The sequence below is a fragment of the Dreissena polymorpha genome, chromosome 9 (genome assembly GCF_020536995.1).
Source record: "Dreissena polymorpha isolate Duluth1 chromosome 9, UMN_Dpol_1.0, whole genome shotgun sequence".
Taxonomy (NCBI): Eukaryota; Metazoa; Mollusca; class Bivalvia; order Myida; family Dreissenidae; genus Dreissena; species Dreissena polymorpha.
In genome coordinates this window covers 88,235,490-88,248,774 of record NC_068363.1, presented here as the reverse complement: position 1 = coordinate 88,248,774, position 13,285 = coordinate 88,235,490, and the positions used below count along the sequence as shown (strand labels likewise).

The 13,285-nt window shown below is 39.8% G+C and overlaps 1 protein-coding gene across 2 annotated transcripts in view; it reads left to right on the top strand.

The window, feature by feature from the left end:
* The first annotated feature begins 2,441 nt into the window (after positions 1-2,441).
* The window catches only part of LOC127844309 (b(0,+)-type amino acid transporter 1-like), a 34,729-nt gene continuing 23,885 nt past the window's right edge, over positions 2,442-13,285 (top strand). For both annotated transcript variants that reach the window (XM_052374417.1, XM_052374416.1), the window contains exons 1-6: positions 2,442-2,575; positions 5,857-5,991; positions 8,035-8,136; positions 9,884-10,011; positions 10,595-10,706; positions 11,911-12,036. In XM_052374417.1, coding sequence (XP_052230377.1) covers positions 2,569-2,575; positions 5,857-5,991; positions 8,035-8,136; positions 9,884-10,011; positions 10,595-10,706; positions 11,911-12,036 — 610 coding nt within the window. In that variant the 5' untranslated portion in view covers positions 2,442-2,568. The remainder of the gene's footprint in view (positions 2,576-5,856; positions 5,992-8,034; positions 8,137-9,883; positions 10,012-10,594; positions 10,707-11,910; positions 12,037-13,285) is intronic.

The window sequence follows — 13,285 nt, the reverse complement described above, 5'->3', positions numbered from 1 at the left end:
ACGTATGTTGTTATTGTATATGGATGTTAATGACGATTACCTTAAGTTAAAATAAATCACTCTGTTCTGTTCTGTTCTGTTCTGTTCTGTTCTGTTATGTTATGTTCTGTTCTGATGCAAGCTTACGATAGTTTGTAGTGAAAACATACTCTACGTGGAAAATCAGTTTTCAGAAAGGTAATATATATCAGCGAACGAGGCATGTAACACATTCATCAATTGCTTAACCCATTTATGCCTAGCGTCTAGAAAAAAAATGCCTTGGCAAGGAGCGTAGACCCAGATGAGACGCCGCATGGTGCGGCGTCTAATCAGGGTATGCGCTGTTTGCTTAAAGGAATTTCTGTAAGTAATATTCTCAATATGGAAATACATATACTAGGCATCCCTAATTTTCGAAATAAATTGATCCAATTTAGAAAGATGGGAGAGTCCACTAATCATCAATACTCAAACGCAACCCTTTTTCTTTATACAAGAAAAAGACGGGACAAAGAAGACACCAGTCTACGTGGCTTCTGTCGATCGTCGTGCCCCTGTTCTGCGAAAGCAATTCTTAAATGTGTGCAAAAATATATTAAATAAGCAAAAGTATAAACATATGGTTTTTATTATCTTATTCTTGAAAATAGGAAGGTAACATAGTAAAATTGAGCTAAGCACATGTAGCTAAATATTCTTCTATAGTAACATGCACACACAGCTGTTTCTAACGTATTTCACTAACATTTTTTTTGTTGAAAAATAGTAGACATTACAATACAACTTATCGTGTTTAATCTAACCACCAAGCATAAATCCACATATCGCGAAATTGTCATGAATGAATAAATTTTAAGTTAGACTTGTATCAAGCGTCTGTCCAGCCATCAAGCGCACGTTTTCTAGAAAATTACGTTGCTATTAGTTTGATTGTGTCTTGTTCTGAGAAAACTGGGCATAATGCTTGTGCGTAAAGTGTCGTCCCAGATAAGCCTGTGCAGTCCGCACAGGCTAATCAGGGCCGACACTTTCCGCTTTAATGGTATTTTTCTTTAAAGAAAGTCCCTTTTTACCGAAAATCTAGTTTAAGCGGAAAGTGTCGTTCCTGATTAGCCTGTGCGGACTGCACAGGCTAATCTGGGACGACACTTTACGCACATGCATTATGCCCAGTTTTCTAAGAACAAGACACAATTCATAATAATTTCGAATGACATATCCTTTATTACATTTTAACTGACTCATCTAAGATCTGCCCAACGTTGCCATGCAGAGCAGTCAGTATAGACAGACGTATATGGAATACGATGCTGCGACCTGACATATTTCTCTGCATTTGTATGTTCACAATATATTATAAAACCAGAATGTCGCCACTTAAAGCAATATTAGCAGATAAATATACTTACAATTAAACCAAAATGTCCATCATTGTCAAGACATACACATTTATAAATGCAAAGGTCTACAGCTTCATCCGTATCTAAAATACTATCTGAAATCAATAAAAGCCTCGCTACATGGCTGAATATTGAAATAAAGAAGACTCTGAAGCTAGAAAGCATAGCCGCAGTGCAGCTTCCAATGGAATCAATATTAAATTACGCCTCAATACGCAAGAAACTCGACGGCTACGAAACATGTTTGACCTGAAACCATCGATTTCTGGCTCGCAAACGGATGTCTAAGATTGGAAATAAAATGGCGGCCATTGAATGAAAGGTGTCAGAGAGTATATTTGTATCGAGTATTGTCGGTATTTTCCGTCACCATCGAGCGAGTTTAATCCAACTGCAAACTTGTCCATGTAGTCCGTAGGGAAATAAAACCCCGACAAACTGGAATAGCGATTATGTTTTTATTGTAACTCAATTACCCTGTTTCGTGCATATATACATTGACGGACCTGTGGCAGCCACGTGCAAGATAAAGAATACATTTCATGAAGAAAAAAAGACAACCGGCTTTAATATTACAATAATATACAATAGCAGGACAGTATTTCGAAGTTGATCAGGTCCTTCCGTGACCGAGGCTGCATTATACTTGAACTGGGATTGTTTCCCAGCGCTCCTATTTAATGGACAAACTAGACTAACGAAAGTTCGGAAAATTTTTTTATTTAAGCTACAATATCCAGCTGTTATGTGTTCTTAAAACCCTAACGAAAACCCACCTTTCAGGAAAGGAGTCCACCAACCGACCACGTGCTTCCGGAACATTCATTGAACCCGGATGGACTAGGTGAGAAGCGCGTGTACCAACTATTAATTGACAGCCTGTAATTACTGAAGCGATTTCGGTGAATTGTATCTTCAACCACACACTTTTCACCACTTGTTGCGTATCGAGTCAGTCAAGCGTCGAAAAACACTCGTTATACAAACGCCCCCAAACAGACACAATCACATTTGACACGAATTTGAACTTGTAAATTCTGACCGCAGTGCTATTTGCACAAAGTGTGAAGAAAGACGATACGTTTATTGCGGATTTAAACATGAATGTGTATTTATTATTTTTTATGTGACCGTGTTTGTATAAAGTGTTTTCATATCCTTGAACGGTTTTCTCCCGTAAGGAATCATGGCAGGTAAATTTTGTTTCTGATTCAAGCGTTTTCACGACTGTTTATTCTTAAAGGAACATTATCAAAGCTGTAGACTGTACATAATGTCAAACTATTATTACTTATATTAAAATATAATTATGTTGTCTGTTTTCTCAAAAAAGAATCATGACATAATTGTCTAAAAGTAAACTAGCCACAGGTGTAGAGCTTTCCAAAGCATAAAGTATGTTCAATAAATTACAAATTTATTTGTTATAAATGACCCTCATCTCCGACTCTGTACCTTTACATCGTAAACAAATGTCGGTCTCTATAGAGATTGTTCGTGCGCACATGTTTACATCCGCAAAGAATAGTGAGAAATTAAGCATGTATATATAAGTGTGACATTCTTCGAGTAATATCTTTACAAATACACTGATATTTATTTTGAAAGAATCGTTAAAACAGTATGAATACTTTTCATCTATACTGTGCGTAATATTTATGCATTTATACAATTAACACCAAAGTGAATGTAATTACATTATGCATCAAAACATGCATGTGCACTTGACTGTTTTTTAATTAACAATGAACTTATAATTGGGAAAAAGTACACCACAGGAAACATTGTTTATTATTACAAAAGGAACTAAATTTTAGTAATCAAAACTCAATAAAACCTTTTTACGAACTTAAACTGTTCAATAACAATTTGCTAAAGTTCTCTCAACTCTGAATGGATCAAAAGTATGGTGTTTTAAAATGTGCTTGTAAAATGCCAGACTTCATGCAAAAATGGGTCTAACGCTGTGTGCGGCAAGCATAGCTCCATGCAAGCCTGCTCGTTCGCACAGTCTGTCAGGAGCTACGCTGTCCGCGAAACATTGCTTGACTTTATATGGGATACGATGGCTCCCGGCTGGTCGTGAGCTACGCTGTCTGCGAAACATTGCTTGACTTTATATGGGATACGATGGCTCCCGGCTGGTCTGGAGCTACGCTCTCTGCGAAACATTGCTTGACTTTATATGGGATACGATGGCTCCCGGCTGGTCTGGAGCTACGCAGTCTGCGAAACATTGCTTGACTTAATATGGGATACGATGGCTCCCGGCTGGTCTTGAGCTACGCTGTCTGCGAAACATTGCTTGACTTTATATCGGATACGATGGCTCCCGGCTGGTCTGGAGCTACGCTGTCTGCGAAACATTGCTTGACCCTTTATGGAATACGATGGCTCCCGGCTTGTCCGGAGCTACGCTGTCCGCGAAACATTGCTTGACTTTATAAAGGATACGATGGCTCCCGGCTGGTCTAGAGCTACGCTGGCCGCATATCGTTTATCAACTATTATTGCATGACGCGACTCAAATGTAGATGTGCAATGAAGAGTTTGTTTATAGAACGCCGTCAGTTTTCAAAGCCCATAAAATACCTTACAAGGCATTCAATAAGAAATAGGATTAAACGTGTGTTATTCTATTAACTGAATAAATAATGAAAGCAAGTATTGAGAGTATACAGTGTCAGATTGCACCGCGACTGTCGCGTATTCACATTTTTTATTTATCTGGATCAATGGTTCCACAAAGTGCATTATACAAAGATGCATAGAAGATAGATATCTGTATTTATGGGTTTAAATACGGGTTGAACATGGGTTTAATCACCTTGTGATTTAAAGGTGTATTCCATCGAAATTAAGTAAAATATGAGAGTGAAATCAATCATGTTTATCAAAGTAAAATCAAAACTGTTGAGTTTATAACTGTCTTCTATGTAAAAAAAAAATAAGTAAGCGTTAAAAGGGGCCTTTTCACGTTTTGGTTAATTGACAAAATTAAAAACAAATTGTTTCAGATTCGCAAATTTTCGTTTAAGTTATGATATTTGTGAGGAAATAGTAATACTGAACATAAACCATGCTCTAAAATATCCATTATATACATCTTTTGACGATTTGAAAACCTGAAAATTATAAAGCGTTGCAACAGCGAAACGATTGAATAAATTTGAAAAGTTTTGTTATTGTCGTTATATTTTGTGAAACTACGAGGATTGCTTATATAAAGTGTAAAAAACGTCACCCCATAACATGAGCGCGGATGGCCGAGTGATGTAAGCGGGATACTTTTTACTCCAGGACTCCAGGGGTCAGTGGTTCGAGCCTAGTTAGTGTTACTTTTTATCCCCCGCCATAGGCGGAGGGATATTGTTTTGGCGTTGTCCGTCCGTCCGTCCTTCCGTCCGTCCTTCCGTCCGTCCTTCCTTCCGTCCGTCCGTCCGTCCGTCCGGTACTTTTGTGTCCGGAGCCATTTCTTGGAAGTGCTTTGGTATGAGTATATATATATGGATAAGAGGATGATGCGCGCCTAATGTCATTGTACACCAGCTGTTAATAACGGAGTTATGGCCCTTTGTATCTTGAAAAAATGCTTTTTTTTGGTCCGGAGCCATATCTTGGAAGTGCTTTGGCGGATTTCATTGAAACTTGGTATGAGTATATATATGGATAAGAGGATGATGCATGCCAAATGGCATTGTACACCATCGGATAATAACGGAGTTATGGCCCTTTGTATTTTGAAAAAATGCTTTTTGTGTGTCTGGAGCCATATCTTGGAAGTGCTTTGACAGATTTCATTGAAACTTGGTATGAGTATATAAATGGATAAGATGATGATGTTGGTGTTGTCCATCCGTCCAGAAATATTTGTGTCCAGAAGTATTTTGGCAGGAGATATCAATTCTACGAAGTTGCTTGTTTTTCTTATTTTTATTGTATACTTGTTTAATTACTGGAGATTTTTAGGTCCAATGTTTAAATTTATCAATATAAAAGAACAGAACAGAATATTTTATTTTAGCTTAAGCATACAGCTCATCGCCATAAACATACATATGCAATAACAGCATGCGTGACAATTATATACAAAACATACATCCTTTTGAGGAAAGATCAATTTAAAAAGTAATGACATACAACATGTTTTAGTGAGAATGTCACATGGATGGGGTTAATACAAAGTGATCATGTAATGTTAACACGAAATTTAATAATTGTTACAAATATAACATTATTCTAAGCTTAATGTCTTTGTGGAAGATATATCATTTATACTACACATATGGCACATCTTCTCGTAACTTAAAGCATGTAAAGACAAACTTCAATACATGCCAAAATCTGTGAAAAGACCCCTTTAAGGAATGCAAAATGTCTAACTGTATAAATATAACCGTTTAGTTGATGTGTCCGTAATAATAATAAAACATAAAAGGGTTACTCAGCTTTTGATGAAGATCCCTCTTTCCAGCTGAGGTCCGAAAACGCAATACGAACGCAAACGGCGAGGGAAATATCGAGCAACCCAGCGAACCGGAAGTGACGACGCTCAAGCGAAATGTTGGTATCGTTAGTGGAACCTCCTTTATTGTGGGCAGTATAATAGGTGGGTATCGTCAGTGGGATTGCGTTTATTGGGGGAAGTTTAATAGGTGGCTACTGTCATCGGGACATTTTTATTGTGAGAAGTATAATAGGTGGGAATCATCACTGGGGTCTCCTTTATTGCGGGCAGTATAATAGGTGATTGTCGTCAGTGGGATCACCTTTATTGTGGGTAACGTCCACATGACTCTCTTTTTGTGGGCAGTATAATAGGTGGGTATCGTAAAAGTGATCTTATTTATTATGGGCAGTATAATAGGTAGGTATCGTAAGTAGAATCTCCTTTATTGTTGGCTGTATAAAAGGTGGGTATCGTAAGGGGGGTCTCCTTATTGTGGGCAGGATAATAGGTGGGTATCGTAAATGGGATCTCCTTTATTGTGGGCAGTATAATAGGTGGGTATCGTAAATGGGATCTCCTTTATTGTGGGCAGTATAATAGGTGGGTATCGTAAATGGGATCTCCTTTATTGTGGGCAGTATAATAGGTGGGTATCGTAAATGGGATCTCCTTTATTGTGGGCAGTATAAAAGGTGGATATCGTAAATGGGATCTCCTTTATTGTGGACAGTATACAAGGTGGATATCGTAAATGGGGTATCCTTTATTGTGGGCAGTATAATAGGTGGGTATCGTAAATGGGGTATCCTTTATTGTGAGCGGTATAAAAGGTGGATATCGTAAATGGGGTATCCTTTATTGTGGGCGTTTTAATAGGTGGATATCGCAAATGGGGTATCCTTTTTTGTGGGCGGTATAAAAGATGGATATCGTAAAGTGGGTATCCTTTATTGTGGGCGGTATAAAAAGTGGATATTGTAAATGGGGTATCCTTTATTGTGGGCGGTATAATAGGTGGATATCGTACATGGGGTCTCATTCAGTGTGGGTAGTATAATAGGAAGATATCGCAAATGGGACCTTCTTAGCTGTGGGTGGTATAATAGGTGGGTATCGTCCATGGGATTCCCTTTATTGTAGTTAGTATAAAAGGCGGGTATCGTTTTTTGTAAGCAGTATAATAGGTGGGTATCGTAAGTGGGATCCCCTTCGTTGTGACTGTCTGCGGTATAATATATTGATATGCTCAGTGGGATCTCCTTTATGTTGGACAGTATAATTGGTGATAATTGTAAATGAAAACTCCCTTATTTTGTGTAGTGTACTAAGTGGGTATCGTGGATGGGACCTCCTTTATTATGGGTAATACATTGTTCGTAGTATTATATGTGCGAATCGTTAGTAAAACCTCGTTCTCTGTGATAAGCATAATTCGTGGTAACGCCAGTGTGATCTCTTTCATGTTTACAGTATAATTAGAGAACATCGTGAATTGAATCTTTTTTATAGCTGGCGATATAAAAACGTTGGTTTCCTCAATATGATCCTTGCATTGCGGGCAGTTCAACAGGTCAGTTGCGTCGTTGAAATCAAGTGCATTTTACGCGGTATATATAATGTACGGTTTGTGTCATGGGAATCTAGTATAATGTACGGTTTGTGTCATGGGAATCTAGTAGAGTTGGGCGGTAAAATAACTGCATATCGTCAGTACGATCTTTGTTAGTATTGGACTTATAAAAGGTGAGTATCGGAGGTGTAATCCCCCTTTTTAGGTCAGGTTTATAGATTGATATATTCTGTGGAATCGATAAACTTTTGGGCGTTATAAAAGGTGGGTACTGTCGGTGAGATCTCTTTTATTTTGGGCAGTATGATTGGTGGGCGGCGTCAGTGGGAATCCCTTTAATGTCTGCGGTGTACATGGTGGCTATTGCCAGTGACAATCAGGTGTGCATTTGTATTATTTCTTAGTTTTCTTATTACTTAAATACCTTGGTTGATAATGTCGTCTATGCAATGTTCTGTGTGGTCGACAGTTTAGTTGCAAATGTTCATCATCTGCAACTCTCAGCTTACATGAATGCAACCGTCAATTTGAATGCACATTCAAATGCTTAAAGCGCAGTCGTTTTTGTGTTGTTGTTCAAGTAAAATACTTTTAAGTTTTCCGACTGACCTGACAATCAGTTTCCCTTTCAGGCTCCGGAATATTCATTTCGCCTAAGGGGGTGTTAAAAGGCACTGGTTCCATCGGCCTCAGTCTCGTAGTATGGGCGGCCAGTGGCGTGATCTCGTTGCTAGGTAACGACCTGTATACTCGGACATGATCGCTGAAATATACCAAAGATATTAAAAAATACAATGTAGTTTATTTAAATAAGCAGTTTATTTATACTACATAACATGGTTAAGACAGACGATGCACGATGAACACGTCGTCAAACATTTTTGTTGTGTTCTACATGACTTCTTACATGTTTTTATTTGATTTGATTTATCTCCTTTCACAGTTCGGTTCGATGACCATAAGACATTGAATGCACCTATCCTCTCGAACCAAATACCAGACTGCTTTCTACCCATTCTAAATTTCTAAAATAAGTTACCTCTATCTTAACCCGCAGGCAAAGGGCGTTAACCCATTTATGCCTAATGGACTCTCCCCTTTATTCTAAATTGGATCAATTTATTTCCAAAATTAGGGATGTCTAGTATATTCATTTCTATATTTAGAATATTTCTTACCGATTTTTTTTTAAAGCAAACAGCGCAAACCCTGATGAGACGCCACATCTCATCTGGGTCTACGCTGTTTGCCAAGGCCTTTTTTCTAGACGCTAGTCATAAATGGGTTAACCTCTATCTTTACCCGCAGGCAAAGGGCGTTAATATAAGTTGTTAAATGTCGAAGTCGCTCCAAAACACACACACACACACACACGCATTACGGTTTCCCCCTGCAGGCGCCTTTTGTAGGCCTAGAAAGGCAAGATGACACACATGTGCCCATTCCGTAACTGCTCCCTCCATCGACCTTACTGCATCTCCTACCACCCCCACCCCACCCTCACCCCATTAATCGATAACCACTCAACTTATGTTTTCGGAGATGTATGAAAATGGGCCTTTATTTTACGCGGAACTAGGCAAGATGACGCACATTTTCCATGCACTATCCCCTACTCCATTCAACCTCACTGTATCCCTCTTGCGCTATTGTTGGTTATTTACGGCAATCCCCACGCTGCAGGCGCGCTATCGTACGGGCGCCCGCCAAGATAGCACATATTTTCTATTCCCAAGCTCCCCATCTCAACCGCCTTCACTGAAACCCTCCGGCATTCGGAAATAAAACATTTTTTTAACTTATCACCCTCTTAAGATGCCTTTGGTACTCGGAGCCCGGCAAGATTACACACTCAATAAACATTATCTATCCTCCTTGTTCGACCACTCTTTCCTCTTTAACTCTTTCCCTTTCGACCACTTCCCACCCCCGCTCTTACTACGGTTATTCATGGCTACCCGACCGCCCCCACCCCCATCTGCAGGCTAGTTTATGCGGATCTGGGGACGGTGATCCCGGGGGCGAGTACGCCTACTACTACGACGCCGCGTACCCAAGAATTGCAAGATATCAAACATATTTCCATTCTCTAGCTCTAACTCTCAAGCGACCTTATTGCATCCCATCCCTATTCATTAACCGCGTATCACTGTCTGCATGCGCCTTTCTGACGCGCAGCTAGACAAGATGAACCAGATATTTATTTTTTCTCCTCTCGAAATTGAACTAACTGCATCCCGCATTCATAACATACATGTAGCGCTTATAACTCTCAAAAGCGCCTCTCTTACGCTGAGCTAGGCACTCATATTCAATTCTTTAGCTCCCTCTCAATCGGTAATCTACCGCTAACAACATCCCTTAAGGCGCCTATCGTACTATCATGCAAAATGACACACATATAGCTCAAGCTCATTTTTATCACCATTGCTGCATCCCCCGCTCAAATTACGGTAATCCACGGTTATCCCCCCGCTGCAGGCGCGCTTTCGTATGCGGAGCTGGGGACGATGATCCCGAGGTCCGGGGGCGAGTATGCCTACTTCTATGACGCCACTTTCCCCTTCGTCGCCTACATGTACAGCTGGACTCGCACCATCGTCCTTCAAGTGAGTCTCGGAATGGTCTAAAACTTATTAAGCATCGCTCTGGAAAAACGTGGTTTAATGTGTGTGCATAAATTGTCGTCCTAGGGACCTACCGGTATTAGGAATAATTCCATGTATGATCATGATGATTATTTTTATGGTTGTGGTGATTGTGATGACGATGATGACGACGACGACGATGATGATGATGATGATGATGATGATGATGATGATGATGATGATGATGATGATGATGATGATGATGGTGGTGGTGGTGGTGATGGTGATGATTTAGATGATGATGATGATGATGATGATGATGATGATGATGATGATGATGATGATGATGATGATGATGATGATGATGATGATGATGATGATGATAAAAGTTATCATTATATAATGATATATATATATATATTGTGATGATAGTGGTGATTGTGATGATTGTGATGACGATAATGACGATGATAATGATGATGATGATGATGATGACGATGATGATAAAAGTTATCATTATATAATTATATATATATTATGTATTGGTATTGTCTGTCAATAGTCATAATTATAAAAATTATCATTATTGTATCTCCGCATTCAGCCGTCAGGTCTGGCGATCATCTGCATGACGTTGGCCTCCTATATGGTCACGTTCTTTGAATACTGTGGTACGCCCATTCCACCGGAGAAAACTATTGCTTGCGTCGCCATTCGTAAGTCGTTTCGGGTAATCTACTTTAGATCAATGTATGTGTATGGCGTGCGCACGGGTGTGTGCCTGCGACGTTGCCTGCGTCCGTGTGTCCGTGTGTGGGTTCGTGTGTGCGTGTGTTGTATGTTGTTTTTTTAAGTTTATCAATTGTGTATGGACCCGGAGTGTGTCCTAGCACTCCTACCTTATTAACTAACTAGACTGACGAGTATTAGGGCGAATCATGAATTATAGCTCCGATTTCCAGCTTTATATATTGTTTACTGAAATATTTTTCATTTTGGTGTGGTCTTGTGCAGTGTATGTGTGTGTTTTTTGTGGGATTTGTTGTTGTTGTTGTTTGTTGTTGTTTTTTTTTTTTGGGGGGGGGGGGGGGGTGGCGGAGTTCCCGGAGGAAATCCCACCTGTCCTTTATGTTTACTACCATCTAAACTCAAATGCGCCATGAGCGGGGTTTGAACCCAGGTTGCCTAGGTGCGAAGAAAGTGTGCCAACCACTTCGCTGACTGTACGGTCCTTTAGATGGACCAAATAAAGTTATAGCTTTTATACGGGATAGACTCGAGCGAGCGACCATTTCCGAAACGTTACCGGATTATTTTTCGTGATTCAAGCAAATCGGTCTGTTACACGTACAAAGCTGGTAAATGTCGCCCGAACACATGCAAGTTTTCAGGGTCTTCAATCTGTGCGAATGTTTGAGGCAGTCCGAGAACACACAATAATTATTAACTGGTATTATATTCGTATGCAAAATAAGTAGCGTTCTTAACACTATTTCGGAAATGGACCTTATATGTTTGTAGAAATTTTAACATTTGAACAGTAAATTGGTTGTCCTTAATGGTAGTCAGTTAAGGTCATCGCGATTTGGACTACAATGAGCCACGCTCTAGGAAAACAGGGCGTGCAAATGCGGAAAGTGTCGACACATATTTGCCTGTGCAGTTTGCACAGGCTAGTTAAAGACGACTTTCCGCTTCTTGGATGGTATCTTGTGCGGACTTCACAGGCTAATCTGGGACGACACTTAACGCACATGCAGCAAACCCCGGTCTCCCAGAGCACGGCTCAAATATAAACCACGATCAACTGCTCTACCATGTCATCCTTTCAACTGCTCTACCATGTCATCCTAACCACGATCAACTGCTCTACTATGTCATCCTAACCACGATCAACTGCTCTACCATGTCATCCTACAGTGACAATTTGCATCATTAACTGTTACGACACGTCCTGGGCGGCATACGTGCAGGTATTCTTCACCGTCTGCAAGCTGGTTCCCCTCGCCATCATCATCATAGGGGGATTCGTTAAAATGGGACAAGGTAGGAAGGTGGAGAAACTGCCGGTACTGATAATAGGGATGGCGTGTATGGTTAGTGTTGTTGTTGTTGCTGTTGCTTCATCGTAAACATGCTACCCAGGTTAAGGCTGAAGTTAAAAAACAACTAGTGATATAAGCTCGATTGCATCGAAAACCCACGCCTTATTGAAGCACTCTCGATTATGTTATCTGGGTAGAACTTGTTCTTGGTGTCTTTTGGGGAGATCTAAAGAACGTTCTAAAAGTTGCGAAAAGATACCATGACATCCCGGTCGCCAAGCGGACACCATATCCAAAACGCCAAAACGACCTTTAATGGTTTTTATATCCCCCACTATAGTAGTGGGGGGCATATTGTTTTTGCCCTGTCTGTTGGTTGGTCTGTTGGCTGGTTGGTTTGTCTGTTTGCGCCAACTTTAACATTTTGCAATAACTTTTGCTATATTGAATATAGCAACTTGATATTTGGAATGCGTGTGTATCTCATGGAGTTGCACATTTTGAATGGTGAAAGGTCAAGGTCAATGTCATCCTTTAAGGTCAGAGGTCAAATATATGTGGCCAAATTCGCTCATTTTATGAATACTTTTGCAATATTGAAGATAGCAACTTGATATGTGGCATGCATGTGTATCTCATGAAGCTGCACATTTTGAGTGGTGAAAAGTCAAGGTCCAGGTCATCCTTCAAGGTCAGAGGTCAAATATATGTGGCCCAAATCGCTTATTTTATGAATACTTTTGCAATATTGAAGATAGCAACTTGATATTTGGCATGCATGTGAATCTCATGGAGCTTCACAATTTGAGTGGTGAAAAGTCAAGGTCAAGGTCATCCTTCAAGGTCAGAGGTAAAATATATGTGGCCCAAATCGCTTATTTTATTAATACTTTTGCAATATTGAAGATAGCAACTTGATATTTGGCATGCATGTGTATCTTATGGAGCTGCACATTTTGAGTGGTGAAAGGTCAAGGTCAAGGTCATCCTTCAAGGTCAAATATATGGGTCAAATTGCTCATGTAATGTCACTTCTGCAATATTGAAGCTAGCAATTTTATATTTGAAATGCATGTGTATCTCATGGAGCTGCACAGTTTGAATGGTGAAAAGTCAAGGTCAAGGTCATCCTTCAAGGTCAAACGTCATATAGGGGGACATTGTGTTTCACAAACGCATCTTGTTATGTTTGTTAATCTCGTCCATGTTTATTATGTCGTTTGCGTATTTGCAAACGTATTTTTAACAAG